Below are 22,939 nucleotides of genomic sequence, written 5' to 3'. Positions count from 1 at the left end.
CTCGACCAACATGACGAGTCGACGCTCAACTCAGTCTCACAGTTTGATGGTCCGCGGAACTAGAATCGACTGGTCGGAGTGTCACCATTTGGAAACACATGCTTGTCGAGAAGAGACTAAAGTCGCAGTTGAGTGTTTCTGAGTTGAGCCTAGGATCTTTGTACTATTTCTCTACCAAATTTTAGATAACATTGGAAAGTCAGAATATTTACTGTATTTAGGTTTCACTATGAAAAATCTGAATAAAGAGATTGAAGAAAAAAATAATACAGTCGATTCTTTAAGATTCTTATAGTTATAATGTAACTATATTCTATTACAATTATTTATTTTTTTCATAGTCATTCAATTTCAGCTGTTTTCCATGCATGAAATCAAACGGTAACAGATGTTTGCAGAACAAAAAAACATATGATTATAATTAAAGCATACTCTACTGTAATGAAATTATATGTTTTCTTTACAGTCGAGTATGTTACCATCAGAAACAATAGCGTAAGTAGATATCCCATGGTATAGGGAATTTATGTCGCAACTTTTACTGTTATCTCAACCGAGTACTGTCGATTATTGTCAATTTTTACTGTTTTGTTGGTTGATAGTGAATGAACGGCACAATTGAGAGACTACCAGCGTCACACAGATGCACAGGAAGAACTACGTGAACTATCGGCTTGGGATAACCAGTAAAGATGCACATAAACGCCCTATATCATGGGATATCTACTTATGCTATCGTTTCTCTATGATGTTACCTAGTACCGAAAGGAACAGCAAAACTGCTACAAACCGACCTTCCGCGCTCCAGGTAGAAGTTTTGTTCTACAATCCTGATACAGAATTGGTAAAATAGGTTATGCTTATAGAATGTATGTAGTAACTTCAGCAAAAGCAGTGATGTTTTGTATTTCCCAATTATCTTCTTTAGTTTATTATGACAAAAATAGTGTACATTACTTGGACGTAATGTCTCTTGCAAGGCTCGAATAAAATTCAAGTCTCGGCTAATGCCTAGACTAGAAACATCATTCTTGAACTGCAAACGGCCCCTTCCCGTCCATGTGATGTAAAATACTATTGTTCAGCGGCAATAAAATAAAAAAAACGCAGATTTTATTCATAATCTCAATCTAACCTCAAACAATTGATTTTGTTCAACAACAACTAAAAATTCCAATAAAAATAAAAACATAGAGAATACAGATTAAGCGTAACGTCTTATTTAACCAATAATAATTTCTTTGACAATTTGAACTCACACTGAGTATGTATATTAAGCTGAAACTGTCTTATTACAAATAATTTCTTTGACAATATATTCTCAATTTGAACTCACACTGAGCATGCAGATTAAGCGCCAAATGAACGTTGTCGAGTTGTCCATCTGCCACTGAGGCTAACAACAGGGTAACAGGACTCCGCATCTCATCCCAGCCTTCCAACAGCAATGCAATGCGGCTCTCGTCCACACAGCGCAACAACTGTAATCAACAAGAACAATTAAATTACAGGAATTATAATTAATGGCCCATATGAATAAAACCAGAGCAAATGCTAATGAGCAAAAGCATTGAGCATAAGGTTTTGCTCATGAGCAAAAGGTAGAAGCAAAAGCATTTGCTCATTTTTATATGAATAAGCTTCACCTATACTCTTACCTTATGCTCCTGAACTCTGGAGCAAATGCTCACGTATTTTAGAGATTTTTCATCAGCTGATCGATTTTGTAACCTTAGAAATAGAAATATATTTTTTAGCAATAAATACTTAAAATAGTACAGGGGTCATGTCACATATAAACATCTCAATAAAAAATACAGGTTACACATACCTATAAACATCATCAATAATTAGAACATAACCATTCTCGTAATTATATAATATATCAATCAGCTTGGAAGAAATTATTTTATAATATCACAAGGAGATCAAAGAACTCTCCAACACTGTACAGTGGGTTCTCTAAAAGAATCCTTTTCACTTTTGTTTTGAAAACAGATATACTCAGATTCCTGGAACACAGCGGTAATCTATTGAAAGCTCTTATTGATAGAACGTCAGATTGACACTGCAACTAGTTTGTTTTTATAGCTCACGGAAGCGCTAAATATGCAAGTAGGGTGCACCGCTTGTGTTTGCGTCGTCCTGCTCTGTTTTCTATTTTCGAATAGTTTTAGGTTAGTTGTGTTTAGAATTTTGAAATAATAGCGTGAAAAAATGTCATTCTATAATAATCTTCAGCATATCTTATAATATCAATACCTTCTTATAATCGTCTACACTCAGCTCTTCTTCTAATGCCTATTCCTATTTGTGAAGCTATCTTTACAACAGGTAGCTTTTGTATTTATTCTTTTGTAGGAATAGTGGTGATATATATCATGGTTGAATCTGAAAAGAGTTTTGACTATTGGTTGTGATCGTATCTGGTATAGTTAGTTTCCTCTTCCTCATACGAATTATTGAGCATTTTACTATGATCAAAAGGTGATAAGCTGCTCTAGACTGGACTCACTTTTTTTGAAGCATTTGCTTCAAAAGTTGAGCAAAGCTCTAGTTTATTCATACAATTTTAGGCAAAAGCTTTACTTTTGAGCAATGCTCAAACTTTTTTTTTGATGAGCATGAGCAAAAGTTTTTGCTCACGTTTATTCATAGAAAATGCAAATGCTCCATATTTTAGAAGTATGAGCAAATGCTCACTTTATTCATATGGCCCATTATCTGAGGACCGAGCTACGCTCTGGAGTACAAAAGCATGGAACGAAAGAGGAAAATTTAATCACAGTGGATTGAGATTCATTCCCAGATGAATGCAAAATATTTCTCTCACAAAGGCCCGGTTGCACAAAAGCCGTTTAAATTTTAATCCTGATTAATTTCACGTGAATCAAATCAGAGAAGACCATTTCAAAAATATGGCTTCTCTGATTGGTTCTACAGGAATTAATCAGGATTAAAATTTAACCGGCTTTTGTGCAACCTGCACTAAGTACCTGATTGAATGAAAAACAAAAGTTCAAGACTCATAATTTTGTCTCAGTCGCAAACACATGCACTCACACACTCACTTCCATCATCAACGACGATGAAATTATCAGCTGTTTTATCCAAGGATGAATATAATCATTATACTTTTCATGTCCTCCGCTAGTTTTCCCAGAGATGAGACCTAGTGCAATCGAATTTTTATATCATAAACCTACTATGTTCCAAATTTCGTGAGAATCGTTAGAGCCGATTTCGAGATCCGGTGACTTACAGACATATTGACATAAAATATAAACGTATTATATTCAAACAGAAATTGCTCGTTTAATAGTATAGGATGTAAACCATAGATAAAAATAGCATAGGAAGATATCCCATGGTTTAATTCGTTTACGTTGCAAATTTCAAGCCGATTTTTTGTTAAAAAATTTAACCGACTTAAAGCCGAGTACTGTCTATAATATTATTATTGTTTTGGCCGAATGAGAGTGTAAGAACGGCACAGTATTAGATTAGATTAGAGTTCTTTATATATGTTACAATATTTACTGGCTAATACACTAAGTATGAGAAACTATCAGCGTGACGAAAAATAAACTAGAACTATGGGTTTGAGTTAACAGTGAAATCTGGAACATAAACGCCCTACACCATGGGATATCTTCTTATGCTATCTTTACTCTATGGTATCAACATAAATGATACAGTATCACCACAAAATGATACAGTATCAAACACATGCTACAGTATCACAAGACATGATACAGTATCAACACAATATATGATACAGTATCACCTCAACTTGATACACAACACCATAATTTGATACAAAACTTTGAATGAATTCTACAAATTTTGGGACATCTTCTTATGCTATTTTTTCTCTATGATGATACACAAGAAAGCTTCTGACCTTATTGAGGAAAACATGTTTGGGAGCACCACACAATGGCAACCGCAGCGAATTGTCAGCAACCACCAGGTCTATGGTGACGTCACTGGCGGTGAGGGCGACCACCTCACAGTACGACGGCAGAGAGGCCCTGAATTTCAGCTGACCTGAGCGGCTGTCGAACAATCTGCGAATTGATGAAGAAAATAACACACAAGACTGAAAAATCAACAGAAACATCAAAAACTCATTTTATACTAATGGTGACCCCCTCGGTTGGAGGCTCGCTCATGAACTGTTGTATTATAATCTTTGAAACCCGCAACTTTTAATTACTCAAAGTTGATGAAAATCATGGAAACAGCTAAATATTTCTTTAACTAGAATAATTTGACAGTAGGTTTCATATGGGATCCTATTTGAATTGAAAAATTACTCTTTAAATGCTACTATGTCGCTCCAATATCTTTGACCCACATATAAATCCAAATTCATGTTTTTAAATGAGCAGGTGGTCATGTGATTTCGATACAGAATTCCAAGAGAATGGCAAAAACCGCACATTGATATCTCATAATCTCATAATATTTCACACACCCATATCAGTCTGTTGATGTAAAAGTTGTAAATTATGAAGTACCTATATTAACCAGCTAAAATGATGTAACAGCGCATGAAAGACTGTCTGTTAGATAGCTTACAAATAGCCTCGGCTTATGTTATGAATGGAAAAACTGTAGTGATTGCATGCAATGAATTCTTTAGCTGACTAAATGATAAATCACAATACATTTTTTTCTTAGGAACTTTCAATAGCTATTTATGTATTAAGAGCGTAATGCGCTACTTCATCGCTCGCGTAAAACAGTTATCACGCGTCGCGAAGCGGAGCGTGATAATTTCCAAGAGCGATAAAGAAGCATTACGCGCGAATTACATACAAAAATTTTTCTACAACTGCCCAAACTGTTAAATTACTTATATCTGGCGGTACAATCACCGACTTTTTAGGTTAAGATCTGACCTACTTTTGGCGAGCTGCTTATCATCAGCTGATTAGCGAGCGTAAAGAAACTCTTCTGTGCATGCGCGAAAGATTAGCGAGCGTAAAGAAAATCTACTACGCATGCTCAGATGGTTAGCGAGCGAAAAAGTAGATTCTCCTCAGAAATAAGCTATTTTATGAGGAGAATTGAGTTTGTAAATTCTTTTTTATGCGCAGTTGTAGAAAAAGTTATATCCTAAAAAAGGACGAAGGAGTGAATCAATTTTGTTGTACAACTAACTTGACCTGTAAAAAGGTTCGAAGAATACGTGTTCAAAATAATTTGAAGCTGATTGAACAATTCTTTCTAAAGTTATTTTAGAACATACAACGACTTTGGCCTTGAGAGAGTCAAAAGTGGGAATTGTTCAAATACACACAAAGAAGCCATTTTCAGTCATATTTTACAACAAATTACAAATCAGTCCTAGTTTGATTGGTAAATTTTATACAAACGAATCTCAGGGTATGATTACATTGGATGCGAGTATGTGCAAGTCAGATCATGCATGAATCAAAAAACAAAAACTGGAAAAATCCATTGAAACACGTTGTGACTTGTCTGTAGCTGATAACACTGAACGCAACCAGCAAGTGCACGCGTTCAGTGTGACTGTTTCTATTACTCTTTCCAGATTTTGTTTCTCATTTGCGCGATCGGTCATTAGGGCTGTTTGCACAGTCAAAGCTTAAGGCTGTGCAAAGGCTAAAAATAAACTTTCTACTCGTTTAAAAGTTTTTAAAAGTTTTTCGATTCGTATATCATCAAGATATCAAAATAAAAAAGTTTTCTAAGAAAAACATTTTTCTTTTTCGATCATTACTTTTTGAGATACGAGCGCCTGAAGTTTGAATTTTCGGGACAGAACATTTCAAACTCAGTAGGATATAAATCCATGAGATTTAGAGGATGGATTCTTAATGGTATTGTTGATCTAGTAAAACAAAAATTTTCTGAAAATATCAATTTTTGAAAAAGTTATTCAATTTACCAAAAATAACACAACTAAAAGTTATTTTTAGTAAATTGAATAACTATCTTAAAAATTTATATTTTCTGAAAATTTTTGTTTTATTAGCTCAACAATACCATGAAGAATCTATCCTCTAAATCTCACGGATTTACGAGTATCTCTTAACGAATTTGAAATGTTCTGTCCCAAAAATTTTAAACTTTAAGCGCTCATATCTCAAAAAGTAATGATCAGAAAAAAAATTCCTGAGAAAACTTTTACATTTTTATAGCTTGATGATATATAAATCAAAAAACTTTAAAAAATATCACGAGTAGAAAGTTTATTTTTAGCCTTTGCACAGCCTTAAACTGAATTTAATCAGCTGGTAGATGAAGGATGAAAAGTCTCGAGCTAGTAGTGTAGAGTAGAGTCAATATTACTATTACATATTACAATCAAGTAATATTAGGTACTGGTAGAGTCGACATTTTAAGGTTAGTTCTGTTCACTAGACAACACACTTTATCTACTATTCTCAATTGTAGTGAAAACAGTTACACGACCAAGTAAGTAGAGAAGAGTTAGTATGCCAGTTACTCGACCACTAACTCTACTAGTGAAAACCAGGCTTAAGGTTTAGAAATAAAGCACTGGAAGTTTTAGTACACAAGGACAGATAATGTCCTCCAGTGTAAAATGCATTATTTTAAAAACTAATGCATCAGTGTGACTGTAAAATCATTTGTGAATTATAAAAAATTCTAAAATTCTTCCAACCTGTACAGATATGTAGATGCATCCAGTCGACTCAAAACTGAGATTCCCCTGTCGGTGGCATGCACCTTTCTTATTTCACCGAAATCGGGACTCAAGTTCAGTTTGAGCACATCGCTGGCCTGGTTTCGGGCATGAGACGAAGCTGCAAACCGAAGTGAAAATACCTTTTTTAAATGAACTCTCAAATCGAGTAGAATGAATAAATAAATTTATTTGTAACAAATAAAAAAATAGAGTTGAGATGTATTGAGTATCTACAGAAAAATCGAATAGACAAACAATCGGTAAACAAACATTACGAATAATTTATAAAACAAAGCTGAAACAAAACAATCATGAGTTGAGTCACATATTTGGGCTAGAGCTTCTTCTTTCATTCCGATATTGTGATTTTTTATCCAATGAATAAATAATATTTTTATCACAGATTGGATCACATAAATCATTTTTAAATATTATTAAACGAAAATCCAAATAATAATAATAATATAATATCGAGTGACCTGGCTGGCTCAGGTCTGATGTCAGAGTTTTCAGGTCGCAACTGATAAATTTCAGGGCCTTTGACATGACCTAACGACTGCTTTTTAGGCAGCCGGGACCGACGGCTTAACGTGTCCATCCGAAACACGGGAGAGCCCGAGATAAATATCTTGCCCGGGCCGGGATTTGAACCCGGGCCTCTGAATCGTAAAGCCAGCATCTGATCCACTCGACTACGGCCACTCCAAATTGAATGTTGTAAATCACCCCGAAGACTTCTGCTACTGTAATATTGACAAAAGGTAAACAGCTAGATGGAAATTCGATGAGCGCTACTATTCAAAAATTATTTGTCAGCCCGGGATTCGTACCCGGTACCTCCTAATTGCCGGTCAGGAATGTTTACCCTTACACCAAACTGACAATCTCTGGATAGCAACGCTCATTTTATACAAAGCCATAGCGGCCAGCAAGTCTACAGATGAAAAATAATGAGATATTGCATTTATTCAAATGCTGAAGAATTAACTATCATCAAACGAAAATCCAAATTAAATGCTGTAAATCACCCCGAAGACTTCTGCTACAGCAAATATTGACTATAGGTAATAGCTAGATGGAAATTTCATGAGCGCTACTATTCAAAAATAATAATAATTATTAATTCATTAGCATTTGAATAAATGCAATATCTCATTATTTCTCATTTGTAGACTGGCTGGCCGCTATGACTCCGTATAAAATGAACGCTGCTATCCAGAGATTGTAAGTTTGGTGTAAGAATAAGTATTCCTGATCGTCAATCAGGAGTACCGGGTTCGATTCCCGGGCTGACAAATAATTTTTGAATAGTAGCGCTCATCTAATTTTCATCTAGCTGTTTACCCTGTTGTAAATATTTGCAGTAGCAGAAGTCTTTGGGGTGATTTAGAGCATTTAATTGGGATTCTCTTTTAATAATAATTATTACCGTGATTGATTAGCATTTGAATAAATGCAATATATCAGTAATATTGCATTTATCAATATCTCAGTTAATTCCATAAATCATTCATCTTATATCTAGAGTCTTCCCAACGTGTAAACGAAACTATATTTATTTTCTCTTGTCAGGTTTTGCAACATTACCATCATTCTCTACATCGTACACTAAAATTGCAACTTTCTCATATTTCTGTTTATAGTTTTTTAATCAATAGTTTTCTTAGTGGTTAGATTAAAAATTTGCAATTTTACACAGTTTTGCAACGCTGTATTTTCTTCGGATGGAGGGCCAAGTCTCAGCTTATTTTATACAAACAATAGTTACTTACATTGAGCCTGTCCTGGAGAGGCAGATTTCTTCAGGGTTTGCAGGTAATTGGACCAGGCGTCATTGAAAACATTGCAGTTGAAAAGCTGTTTACTGGAAACATTAACTGTGCCGGCCTGAGAAGAAAATCCAGAGGTTGCGCTAGTCCTAAAATATCAGAAATCATGAATTTCATTTCATTTTAAAATGACTACCATAGAGAAACAATAGCGTAAGTAGATATCCCATGGTATAGGACGATTATGTCGCAACTTTTACTGTTATCTCAAACCGATAGTCCACGTAGTTCTTCCCCGTGAAGCTGTGTGACGCTCCTAGTCTCTCATACTGTGCCGTTCATACACTCTCACCCCAACAAAATAGTAAAATCGACAATAATTGACAGTAATCAGCTTGAGATAACAGTGAAAGTTGCGACATAAACACCCTATACCATGGGATATCTACTTACGCTATTGTTTCTCTATGTGACTACCTACATCACTAAAACTAAACTAAAACTTCACTAAAGCAAATTTTATTAGGGGTTTTCTATGATAGTAAATGCCAGGGAGAGAGAAGAAAGGAATAATGAATTATTAAGAAACGTTTAAGTCAAGATAAGAATTCAAGATAAGCCTTGAATTATCTGATCCATTACGATCAACTATGTTACATCACGATTTAACACTTAGGCTCAACTCACACTTACGCGACTCAGGTAGAGAAGAGACTCTAATCGAGAGAATGTGTTTTCAAATGGTGACTGTTGCGGAGACTAGAGTCGACTAGTCTGAGTGTCACCATTTGGAAACACATGCTCTCGACTAGAGCCGAGTCTCTGACTCGCGTTAGCCTTAGGCTCAACTCACACTACCTCGACTCAAAACGTACGACTCCAGTCGAGGATACTCCAGTCTCTCGACCTTACGACTTTCTTGCTCATTGTCACTACTTCAGTTCCATGCTACTCCATTTTCTAACCTTACTTTATTAGAAATATAAGATCTAATTCGTCACTACTTAGCATGTAACAAATTTATAATAATTATTATGAATATATTGTCTTATCTAACTATCATTACTATCTTATCTAAAATGATAAAACATCACTTTCATCAAACATAGCCTCACTTTAATTGAAAATACATGGTACTACGCAACTCAAGTCGAGGCTTGACCAACATGTCGAGTCGACGCTCGACTCAGTCTCACAGTCGGGAGGTCGCGGAGACTAGAATCGACTGGTCTGAGTGTCACCATTTGAAAACACATGCTGCATCGAGAAGAGACTAGAGTCGCAGTCTCTTCTCGACTTGAGTCGCGTGAGTGTGAGTTGAGCCTAAAATGAAGTCTTGCAGACTACAGTGTGGTCCACGTTATAATGGTAGAATCTGATCAACATTAGTGTTGCTATCCTTGTCTATCATTCGACAAAGCAGATAGCGTTATCCTTTTCTAGCTCTGAAACGTTGCCAGAATTTTTTCAACAATGTAGAAGTATATTCAATTAATAAAATATTCAATCTCAATTATGAAAATGTATTATTAGATAAAATCTTTCCTGTGGAAGAATAAATATTTTTAGAATTATGACACAGAATATTTGAGATTTCTAATAAGAGAATCATTGAAGAATATTTTTTTCCTACAGTTACCTTGAAAAGTGGCCATTCCTGCACTGATTACAGAACGCAAAGAATCACTTTTCCGCTCTAGTGCGGGAAAATTTTTTTTCTGCACTCCAGATTTGCAACATGGCAACGCAAAATAGTTGGTGGGTTATATGGAGGATTAGTGCACGAAAACAAAAATTAAGTTGGTAACAGTGACTGTGGTATAGTGAGGTCCATGTTATAATAATATCAAGGACACCGAGTTCGAGGACAGCCATCACATGAGTGACAGCCGCCCCTTCATTCATTTACTACTACATTATTCAATTTTATTTATTAATAATAAAATTACACAGAAAAACATTTGATGCATTTCAGGGAATTTTACCCATAATTACCCACTTTTCATATTAAATGGTAACTGTAGGAAAAATTAAATGTGAAATACGTGCGCAAAGTTCCTCTGCTGCACTCAAGAAACCATTCCGCCCTCGCCTACGGCTCGGGCGTAAACGTTTCTTTCGGTGCAGCAAATTGTCACTTTGCGCACTAGTTGCACAAATAACCATTCTTGACGAATTAAATATAACCGATCATTTTTGACAATAGTGAGAAGACAATTGGGGTATCTTAGCTCAAAAATAATAAATATAATGCCAAATGCATTGTCAGAATATCTTTCTAATAGGGGTAGACAGAGGATGGAACAGATAAATAAGTGGGTGATACAAAATTTTTTCTTCGACATCAGTCAAATATTATAATTACTAGACTAGTAATTTATTGTTAACTTCGATTTTTTGTAGCTTTGATTATTAGTAAATAAATTTTTTATATTGTCTAACAGCTGATACTCTCACTCAGCGGTCAGGGTTTTGCCCTTGCTGGGTGGTGCCATGTAATTTTAATTTATATGTAAATAGCATAATATATTAATATAATCTAGAATATTTCTTTTGTAAGTTTTTTATTTTGTATTTTGTTTTTATGGGCAATAAAGATGTTTAAAAAAAAAAAAAAAAAAAATGTCACCTCCCAGCGTTATGTGACAATGTTACAAACGTTTCTGCGCTCCAAATTGGAAGAACTTGCTGAGGAACATGACTTGGGAGGAATATGGTTTTAGCAGGATGAAGCTACAGCCCACACAGGGCGCATTTTCAATGAATGTGTTGAGACAAATGTTCCAGGGCGGCTTATCTCAGTAAGTGAGCCGAACATGTTCGGTTCTAGAATCAGTTGAAATACTTGAAATAATACCTTAAAAGACGTAATCAAGTATTAGTATTACCAAGTATTATTAAAGTACTTACTTTGAGGTTGCACTGTAAGAGCTCGCTGTTGTCTTATGTGATTTCTCGCTCGAAATACTGCTGCAGCTGAAAAAAAGCAATTGAAATTTCAATTTTTCAATTTCAATTTATTAAAAACACACAAAACAAGACAAAACAAAATTACAAAGATTTACGAAACAAATAAAACACAATAAAATATTACAAATATAAAAAAACAATGGGCTTAGTGTTTGGGTGTGTTGGAGAAGAGAAAAAAAAGAGAGGAAGGTACCTAGCCAACTATGGTTTCCCATGTAATAGGCAGGCAAAGAAGAGAAGAGAAGTAATGAGGAAAAAAGGAAGGGAGAAATGGGGGGAAGGAAGAAAACAGAGGAATTGGTACTCAAAATAGAGGTAAGCGAGTCCACTGAAAAATGAAAAAACTAATGAAAAAACAATGCTGGAACAGAAATCTCGAGTCATATATCTAAATGGAAGAAGAAATTACTGTATGTCCAGTTTTTTATATCCAGTTTAATTTTTCCGCTGATCTTATTGTCCATGAGAAAGTGATTTGGAATGAGGTTTATTATTTTAGTACCTATGTAAATTAATTGCCTCCTTATACATTTAATATTAGTGTTATAGGTTACATATTTGTTAGCAGTGGCCCTTAGATTATAATAATTAAGAATAGAGATTATTGTGAGAGGAAAATCGGATCTATATTTTATTAAGTACTCAATTACGGTTTTTATGTATAATTGACGTATAGTCATGACCTCAAAATCACTAAAAACCATATCCGTTGGATAGAGCCTGGGTTTGCTTAATATAGTTTTAATTATCAGTTTTTGTGCTACAAATAATTCAGCAATATGACAGTTGAAACAGCCTCCCCAACAACTATGCCATACTGCAGAATTGACTCGACTAGAGCATGATACATCATTTTCAGGTGGTTCTTATTAAGAAATCTGTTAACTTGGTAAAATTTAAAAGATAAATATCTAATTTTTCTACATATGTATTTAATATGAACATCCCATTTAAGGTTTCCATCAATTATAATTCCCAAATACTTAGTATTATTGACTTTTTTAATGGTGGGACAATCACAATTACCCAAGTTTAAATTGCACTGAGAATGGAGTCTCAAATCTTGATTCTCGTTAGGCTGTCCTACTCTATTTGCAGAGAAAGTTATGTAATTAGTTTTTCAATATTTAAACTTAAGGTATTTTTATCTAACCACTTCTTAATTAAAAGCATATATTTCAGCTATGGTATGAACTTCGTTCCATGAATTACCGTGAAAAATAGCTGCAGTATCATCTGCAAAGGATATCACAGTTGAGTTTAGAAGTCTTAAATTTAAAAAGTCATTTACATAGATAAATTGAATTACAGTAAATAAATTAATACTGTGAATAAATACAGTGAATAAATAAATACTGAATAATTTTAAAATAATTTACCCATTTTTGGACATATTCTATCTAAATTTGCAACAGTTTTGGGCTTCAAGCCTGTTGTTCCATTCCCAATGATTCATAGTTGAGAATGACATTGTAGGGATCTATGTATGAATAAATAAATAAACAGTGAATAATTGAAAAACAGATGAAACTCAATTGGAAATATACCACTGAACGGAAGTATATTGGGAATATGCTGAGCCTTAATAATAAATGGGGTTTTACCTGTTATTTTCAAGATTCATTCAAGATTTAGACTTTTTGAATAATAATTATTAAGTTACTGTTTTAGATTTTCGATTCTAGACTCTAATAATATCTATTTGATTCAAAATTTGCTCGTTTATCTGAGTATTGAAGAGCGTAAATTGTATTTTGAAAAGTGAGAGTGACATAACCAACTTTTTGATTTGGACAGTATATAGTATAAATTGGAAATGGGACAGTTTTGGGCATGAGCCTGTTGTGCCTTTCCTCATGTTAAGTATGTGTACACAATGTGATAAATAAATAAATAAATGTGATTTCCATTGTATTGTAGTCTAGTGGCCATAGCCCAAGATACATAGCCCGGACCATACGCAATAAAGTGGGCAATAAATTTTGATTATATTTCAAATACCTGTCGACATTGAGATTCATGGCATCGTTGAATGCGGCCGCCAGGTCCAAGATGGCGACCTGGTCGTGAGTGGCAGCGACCAGCGCCAGCCGCATGCGGTCGTGGCCGCAACCGAGTGCGACCATGCGGCGATGCGACTGGGTCGTGTTGTCGACATCCTTCCAGGGCAGCCAGTCGGACACGCTCAGTCTGATCAGAAACAGGGCGTCCACGGCTTTGTGTACCACTGGATGACGGTGAATCAAGTCAAGGGACAATATAGAGTGCAGGAAGTAAGAAATGAATATTACTTTTTGTGTAGTTGAGAAGTTGATATTGTGGTAATTATTCATATTGAATGAAAAAGACTGAGAAATTGTCAAAAAAACCACTGATTTAATGATAATTAGAAAGACCGGTTTCGGTTATTACACCATTTTCAATCTCTGATAAACCAGAGATTGACGATGGTGTAATAACCGAAACCGGTCTTTTTAAATTATCAATAAATCAGTGGTTTTTTGACAATTTCTCAGTCTTTTTCATTCAAGATGAATATTACTATAGTGAGATCCACAGTAACCAATGGTATTGCTATCCTTGTCTATCATTCAACAAAGCTGATAGCACTATCTCTTTCTCGCTTTGCTCTGTTGCCAGATTGTCTTTAAACAATGTAGAATTATCAATTGACTAACAAAATATTTCATCTTAATTATGAAAATTCATAATGAAATTATCGAAAAATATAATTGCTTGCTAGATAAAATATAATTGATTATTTTAAACGAGAATGATCCGTTAATATTACATAAATAAACCTGTATCAGCTACCGGTCAGGAATGGTTACCCTTACACCAAACTGACCGACAATATCTGGATAGCAACGCTAATTTTATAAGAAGCCATAGCGGCCAGCCAAATAATTTTTGTATAGTAGCGCTCATCGAATTTCCATCTAGCTGTTTACCCTGTTGTCAATATTTGCTGTAGCAGAAGTCTTCGGAGTGATTTACAGCATTTAATTGGGATTTTCGTTTAATAATATTTATTCATTAATTAGCTTTGGAAAAATGTATATTTTCAATTTATTTCCATCTGTAGTTCATTTTGATAGAATCCTATTATATTAAGCGATCAATTTCTGTATATCTGTTTATATTTTTATATCTGGTTATTTATGTTCAATGGATATCGAAAACGGCTCTGAAGATTTTCACGAAAATTTGGAACATAGTAGGTTTATGATATAAGAATTCGATTGCACTGGGTCTCATCCTTGGGAAAACTCGCTGAACGACATTAAAAGAATAATTCATCCTTGGCTGAAACAGCTCAGACTTTCGTCGTCTGTGGATAGTAAAAAGTAAGCGAGTGATTCTGTGGAAAATCAAAATATCGCATCCCCGAAATTCTTAAGATGACATTATTTATAGCCAGCTGCAAAATATAAACACGATCATTTTAGAGAACTGTGTTCTGTTTGTCAATAAATAAAAATATAGGGGCACCGAGCTTTGCTCGTTATTTTTATTTATTGATAAGCAGAACACAATTCTCTAAAATGATCGTGTTTATATTTCACAGCTGGCTTAATTATGTCATCTTATGAATTTCGGGGATGCGGTATTTTGATTTTACACATACTCACTCGCTCACTCACTTTTTTACTATCCACAGCTGTTTCAGCCAAGGATGAATTTCTCCTTTTCATGTCATTCAGCGGGTTTTCCCAAGGATGAGACCTAGTGCAATCGAATTTTTATATCATAAACCTACTATGTTCCAAATTTCGTGAAAATCGTTAGAGCTGTTTTCTATAACCAGAATATATAAAAAGGATAACGAGTAAAGCTCGGTGCCCCGATAATCAGCATTAAAACGGCAACAGTGTGATCCTATTCTCGTGATGAATGACATTGGCCATAAAGCCCCATGCTGCAGGTAAGGATTTCACCTTCACGGCATATAGTGAATAATTGAATACATTGTTAGATCAGATAACCGGAATACATTATAATAAATTGAAATCAAAACTTTTTTAAACAGTTTTCATCTCGTCAAATAGAAGAAGAAGAAGAAGGAGGAGGAGGAGGGAGATGACGGAGGAGTGACAAGAAACGGAGTTGAAGAAGGAGGAGAAGTAAAATAGAAGAAGAAGAAGAAGAAGAAGAAGAATATACTAATACCCTTACAATATAGATTAGATTACAAACATCGGATAATTATCAAAAATGAGATCGATTAAAAAATTAAAATTGGATGAAAGGATACAGATATCGCCATAGCTGTTGAGACAGAAGATATACTGCTTGTTGGAGGTGATCGAAGTGATGCTAGGACCCAGATCAATGCAGGAGACCATGAAGTCTTTGGCCACTTTTGCACTGAAGTTCCATGTTACGACGATCAACCAGCGGGTACCCGAACACAATACCAGGTTGTTACCAACCAAAGACAGCGGCAAGAACTGGGCATTTTTCATAGGAAAACCTGAAAATATAGGGAAATTTCCTTTATTTACAGTTAATTTGAACAAGATTCAATCCTTAGCAGTAATTAGTAGTTGAAACAGTTAGTATTGAGAAATGGTAACTGAATAGCGGAGAGAACTGGGCATTTTTCATAGGAAAACCTGAAAATATAGAAAGTAATTTCCTTAATTTACAATTTTTTTAAACAAAAATCAATAATAATTTCAATCCTTTTTAGAAGTGAAACAGTTAGGCCCGGTTGCAGAACAGTCGGTTAAATTTTAAACGTTGTTAATTTCGCGATTTAGAGAAGACTTTTCGATTTTTCGAGAGAAGACGATCAGAGAAGGCTTTTCTGAAAAAATGGGCTTCTCTGATTGGTTCTCATGGAATTAATCACGATTAAAACTTGAACGGCTTTTGTGCAACCGGCACTAAGTAATGAAAAGTAGTTATAATTAGTACTGGATAGCGGAGAGAACTGAGCATTTTTCATAGGAAAACCTGAAAATATAGAAATAAAATTCCTTAATTTACAGTTTTTTGAACAAGATTATAATTTCATTCTAATCCTTTGCAGTAATAAGTAGCATAATAGGATACATATCCCACGGTGTAGGTAGTTTACGTTCCAAATTTCAAGCCGATTTTGTGTTAACTCAAGCCGATAATTGTCGACTACTGTCTATTTGGCCGGGTGAGAGTGTAAAGCTGCGTACACATATACGCACTTCCAACCCGCACCGAGCACGCTCCGCCTTCGTACCGCCCTCGTTCCTCCATCGTACCACAGTCGCTCCGCCCGCGCATCCATCATGAACGTTACGGAAGATGTTAGATCTTCTCGCGTTCCCCGGTCAACCACAGTTGCTCGCCGGTCGATCATCAATCGCTCTGCTGGAGTGACGTTCGGTTGCGGAGCAGAGCGAAAGTCTGTACGCACCTAAGGAGCGGCACAGTATGAGAGACTACCAGCCTCACATAGCTTCACGTAAAATAACTACTAGGACTATCGGCTTGAGTTGACAGTGAAATTTGGAACATAAACGACCTATACCATGAGATATCTTCTTATGATATCTTTTCTCCAAGGTTTCATTAGAAAAATTAAATCATCATTTCAAGCCTTTGTAGAATTTAAATTAGTAGTGACATATCAGTTAGTGTTCAAAAGTGGTAACTGGACTTTTTACCATATCTTGTCTATAAAGAGGTCCACGTTACAATAAATTACAGTATTTGAGTAGCATTGGTGTTGCTATCCTTGTCTATCATTCAACAAACCAGATAACGCAACAGTGAGGTCCACGTTATAATTACAGTATTTGATAAACATTGTTGTTGCTATCCTTGTCTATCATTCAACAAACCAGATGACGCTATTCTTTACCATCTCTGCAACGTTGCTAGATCTTTTTTTCAAATAATCTAGAAATTTAATTAATTAACAAAATATTCAATCTCAATTATGAAAATGTATTATTAAATCATTGAAATAGTTATTTGTGCAACTAGTGCGCAAAGTGACAGTTTGCTGCACCGAAAGAAACGTTTACGCCCGAGCCGACGGCTACGGCTCGGGCAGAATGGCTTCTCGAGTGCAGCAGAGGAACTTTGCTCAAGTATTTCACATTAAACTTTTCCTACAGTTACCATTGAATATGAGAAGTGGTTGATTAAATGATTATGGGTAAAATGATGGCTGAAATCCATCAAATGTTTGTGTGTGTGATGCTGTTATTAATAACAACCTTAATTCATTTTAAAATCAATAATCCAATTGAAGTTGAAAATTCTCAGCCAAAGTTCTCATTTTTATTCATTCAAGAATCAGAGAAAATACAGAAAAAATTCGCATTTAAAATACACGCCAACAGCTGATTAGGATGGCTGCAAGATGGCTGAACCGACAAGCGCGCGACCTAGTGGGAAGAATCGTACCTAACTTCGTTTCAACAGTATTCAGATATTTAGACTTATGGTTAACTAAAATTACCAAAAAATACTATAAGTAGACTAAAAAATATTTATAAAATAAAAATAACATAGACAACAGAAAATATTTTATTGTAGTATTTTCTAATGTTATTTTATTAATTTTATTGACATGGATATCGAACGGTAATTATTTAACCTGAAAATCGAATTTCATAATGTGTGTTTGCTACATTTCTCATTGCTTGGAGTTGAAATAGTTATTACTGTCAATAGAAAAGAAACATTATTTATTATTAAATGAAGAGAAGTTATTATTTAATTATGATTTAGATAAACATTATTATTGTTTTGGATTTCTAGGTTGGGATTTTATCATAAATATGTAGCCATACAGCCATTGATGATTCTTATCTTACCACAGACATTGTTACCAACTTAATTTTTTTTCCTGCACTGGTGCTCCATATAACCTACTAACTATTTTGTGTTGTCATGCTGCAAATCTGGAGTACGCAAAGTAATACTTTGCGCACTAGAGCGGAAAAGTGTCACTTTTGTCACTTTTCAAGGTATCTGTAGGAAATAGTTATTTGTGCAACTAGTGCGCAAAGTGACAGTTTGCTGCATCGAAAGAAACGTTTACTTGAGTGCAGCAAACGAACTTTGCGCACGTATTCACATTAAATTTTCCTACAGTTACCATTGAATATGAAAAGTGGGTAATTATGGGTAAATTGCCTGAAATCCATCAAATGTTTTTCTGTGTAACTTTATTATTAATAAAAACCTCAATTTATTTAAAATTGAATTATAATGATTAGTAATTCAATTGAAAATTCATCTGACTGCTTGAAGGGGGTTTATGTTATGTAAGCATTGAAATGACTATAATCAAGCACATAATAAATAGAACGTTGTTCTACACTGCCATTATAACGTGGGCCTCACTATGAGTGTTACCAACTTAATTTTGATTTTTCTGCACTGGTGCTCCATATAACCTACTAACTATTTTGTGTTGTCATGCTGCAAATCTGGAGTACGCAAAGTACTCACTTTGCGCACTAGTGCGGAAAAGTGATTCTTTGCAGCCTGCAATCAGTGCACAAATGGTCACTTTTCAGGGTATCTGTAGGAAATAGTTATTGTGCAACTAGTGCGCAAAGTGACAGTTTGCTGCACCGAAAGAAACGTTTACGCCCGAGCCGTAGGCGAGGGCGGAATGGTTTCTTGAGTGCAGCAAACGAACTTTGCGCACGTATTTCACATTAAATTTTCCTACAGTTACCATTGAATATGAAAAGTGGGTAATTATGGGTAAAATTCCCTGAAATCCATCAAATGTTTTTCTGTGTAACTTTATTATTAATAAAAACCTCAATTTATTTAAAATTGAATTATAATGATTAGTAATTCAATTGAAAATTCATCTGACTGCTTGAAGGGGGTTTATGTTATGTAAGCATTGAAATGACTATAATCAAGGCACATAATAAATAGAACGTTGTTCTACACTGCCATTATAACGTGGGCCTCACTATGAGTGTTACCAACTTAATTTTGATTTTTCTGCACTGGTGCTCCATATAACCTACTAACTATTTTGTGTTGTCATGCTGCAAATCTGGAGTACGCAAAGTACTCACTTTGCGCACTAGTGCGGAAAAGTGATTCTTTGCAGCCTGCAATCAGTGCACAAATGGTCACTTTTCAGGGTATCTGTAGGAAATAGTTATTTGTGCAACTAGTGCGCAAAGTGACAGTTTGCTGCACCGAAAGAAACGTTTACGCCCGAGCCGTAGGCGAGGGCGGAATGGTTTCTTGAGTGCAGCAAACGAACTTTGCGCACGTATTTCACATTAAATTTTTCCTACAGTTACCATTGAATATGAAAAGTGGGTAATTATGGGTAAAATTCCCTGAAATCCATCAAATGTTTTTCTGTGTAACTTTATTATTAATAAAAACCTCAATTTATTTAAAATTGAATTATAATGATTAGTAATTCAATTGAAAATTCATCTGACTGCTTGAAGGGGGTTTATGTTATGTAAGCATTGAAATGACTATAATCAAGGCACATAATAAATAGAACGTTGTTCTACACTGCCATTATAACGTGGGCCTCACTATGAGTGTTACCAACTTAATTTTGATTTTGCTGCACTGGTGCTCCATATAACCTACTAACTATTTTGCGTTGTCATGCTGCAAATCTGGAGTACGCAAAGTACTCACTTTGCGCACTAGTGCGGAAAAGTGATTCTTTGCAGCCTGCAATCAGTGCACAAATGGTCACTTTTCAGGGTATCTGTAGGAAAAATATATTTTCTTGATGAATAAAATATAATTGAATATATTAAACATGAAAAAACTTTTTTTGTTGAGGGTGATGCCCACTCAATGGATATTTGATATTACATCAGATATAACGGTATCAGCTATCCTCTTTCGAAGGCAGCGGCAAGGCATAGAATCAGCAACTCTCCTCCTACCTTTCTCTACTGTAATTATAACGTGGACCTCACTATAATACTTGAATATATCTTACCTGAGTACTTGAGAAGCTCCATAAACTCTGAGGAAAGTAATTCTCTTTCCAGAAAAACCTCCTGTTCAACGACATTGTAGAAATGTAGGTCATTGTTTGCAGTAAGAATGAATAGGTAGCCATCGGGTGAGACGAAATAACTGCAAAGAAAATAAATTTAAACTGAATAAGGGAGATGAAATAATAAACAAGAAGATTTTTAAATATATAAATAAACCATTTTTTGAATTATTTAATTTATTTTAGTTTTACTCTAACCCTCTTCACAAAATCCGACACTTTGAATGTAAAATCCTGATTTTCTCAGGATCACATGTCTATAATATCCTTTTCTACCAAAAAAATAAAATCTGAGAAAAATGTTAGCTTATTCAACTAGCCAAGGTATTTATGAAAAATTTCAATTACCGGTAGGCTATTTCAAAATAGCTGCGTAGGGGTAGAAGAAAAAAAATTCAATCTTAGTTCTGAAAACTACTCCAAAATTTCGCAGTTTAAAAAAGGAATAGGGGATGATTTTATGTCCCCTTATGGCAAAATGCCTATTTTATGGCAAAAAAGTTTTTAACTGTTTACCCCAGAATATAAAAGCTGCTCAAACCCTAAACTCTTTCAATACTAATCTAAAATGATGGGTATTAGAGAAATGTTTTTATGAGTGGCTAAGAATCTTCGACCATTGAATATGTTACATTAGTTATAGAATGTTGTCTAGGTCTTAGATATAAGTTATTAGTGTTATGATGAGAGTTGTTGCATTATGTACAATTATTGTGTTTTGTGTATCAATATCTTGTTTTTTTTTATTATTGTATAACTATTGTCGATATGGTGCTCGTCACTATCCATGACATGTATAATAAACCAATAAATGTAAGATTTTTTGGGGTGGTTTGAGCTATAAACAAATTATATCTCAACCATCACCAACTTCCCCCAATAAGAAATATTTTATCTGGGTGTGTTTGGTTTGTAGTTGTAGATAAATAATTTACAGTGTAATAAACTAGAGACTAGACTCACCTATCCACAGTTAAAGCAGGGTCATGCCAAACCAACTCAAAAGTACTTTCCTTTGATTGTCTCACACTATAAATATACAGAAAAACTTGTTTTTTGACGGAAATGTTTAAAATATAAATAAAAGAAGACAGCACATGAATTGAAATGTTTTCCCCTTTCTCAAATGTTAGAGGAAGTTTAGATAAAATGAACGTTTCTTCCAGCATCTTAAATAATGCAGATGGAATTCACGGCTAACGGTCTACCATTTGTCATATATTTTTCAAAAACGACTAACTACTTTAGTTTGCCTGGTTAATTTGTTAATTAATGATTCATACATTTACACTGAAAATTTAATAATCTACGCAATTGCTAACGTTAAAATAATACAAATAAAGCAAACAATGTTAATGTTATACAACGATGTTGATAAGAGAGAAAATTTTTAGGTTAGACTTTTAGACATTGAACTGAACAGATGACTAACAGCTGTAACGTCATCTGATTAGTTCTCGTGAATTTAATCATAATCAAAATTTAACAGGTTTTTGTGCGGCAGGGCCTTATTTTTAAAAAATCATAAAATTCTCATTTTTATTAAAATTTATTTTCAAAAATCATAGAATAATCTTTCAAACATCACTTGAAAACATCATGATGCTCTTGTTAGTTGAAATCCTGATAAGTTTTCTTTTTGCATAGGTTGGTACAACTAGGATTGAAGCATTGAAGCGGTAAATTCAAATGATTTATCACCCTTTTTCAAATCCACATTTTCAGGAAAAATACTTGTAGAATATTGAGTGAATTTTTATCATTTGATCATCACAAGACTCGTTAGATTCTGATGAAAATAAAGCATTATTTTATTCATATCATAAAATATTAAATTTCATATACCATAACAAAAATTAAGAATAATTTTTGATCCTTCAAAGAAAGGAGAGCATAAATCTTTCAGTAGGCTTAATAAATGGCTCATTTATATTAGTGGTTTAACATTGGAAAATATGTTTTTATGTTTAAAATGGATTTTTAAAAAGTGTTAATAAATTGAACACATAAGTCATTATAACATAGAAAATATATTTTTTTTATCAATAAATATATATGCAAGTTTACTTACTCTCCCTCAACAAAATTTAAAATGAATATTATTGAAATAGATTATCGACTGTTATACTCTTAAGTTCCATCATCACATCTATATGGTACTCCAGAACTAGAGTTACCAGTTTCCTGCTATTGCTCTTTTTTTAGTTTTTGCTAATTGTAGTACTTGATATCAGGCAATTTTAATTTGGTTTTGTAACTGTCTGATTATACCTTCAACATTTGAAGAAAATCTATTAATGTGAGTGAACAAGCCAGTAGCTAAGGCTACATGTAGCACTGTAAGCGTTTCATAAAACATTATTATTATACAGTACACTAACATACTAGGTACCATAATACATAAATTCAAGTAGTATCTATAACATTGACGAACACATTACTGTAATAAAATAATGGAAATACATATTGAATTTGATACAGTTGCATTGTTGAAATAACTATTGATGAAGT

At 34.3% G+C, this 22,939-nt stretch overlaps 1 protein-coding gene across 1 annotated transcript in view; it reads right to left on the bottom strand.

Moving 5' to 3' along the window:
• The window catches only part of LOC120352431, a 49,188-nt gene extending 27,554 nt beyond the window's left edge, over window positions 1-21,634 (bottom strand). Inside the window, exons 1-5 of the mRNA XM_039432872.1 lie at window positions 21,392-21,634; window positions 20,369-20,508; window positions 15,680-15,898; window positions 13,426-13,651; window positions 11,365-11,430 (exon numbers count right to left, since the gene is read on the bottom strand). Of these exons, the coding sequence (XP_039288806.1) occupies window positions 11,365-11,430; window positions 13,426-13,651; window positions 15,680-15,898; window positions 20,369-20,508; window positions 21,392-21,597 (857 nt within the window). The 5' untranslated portion in view covers window positions 21,598-21,634. The remainder of the gene's footprint in view (window positions 1-11,364; window positions 11,431-13,425; window positions 13,652-15,679; window positions 15,899-20,368; window positions 20,509-21,391) is intronic.
• Window positions 21,635-22,939: the final 1,305 nt, after the last annotated feature.

Source organism: Nilaparvata lugens, chromosome 1, assembly GCF_014356525.2.
Source record: "Nilaparvata lugens isolate BPH chromosome 1, ASM1435652v1, whole genome shotgun sequence".
Lineage (NCBI taxonomy): Eukaryota > Metazoa > Arthropoda > Insecta > Hemiptera > Delphacidae > Nilaparvata > Nilaparvata lugens.
Note: the sequence above shows the minus strand (reverse complement) of the source record. Positions and strands in the feature narration are given on the sequence as shown.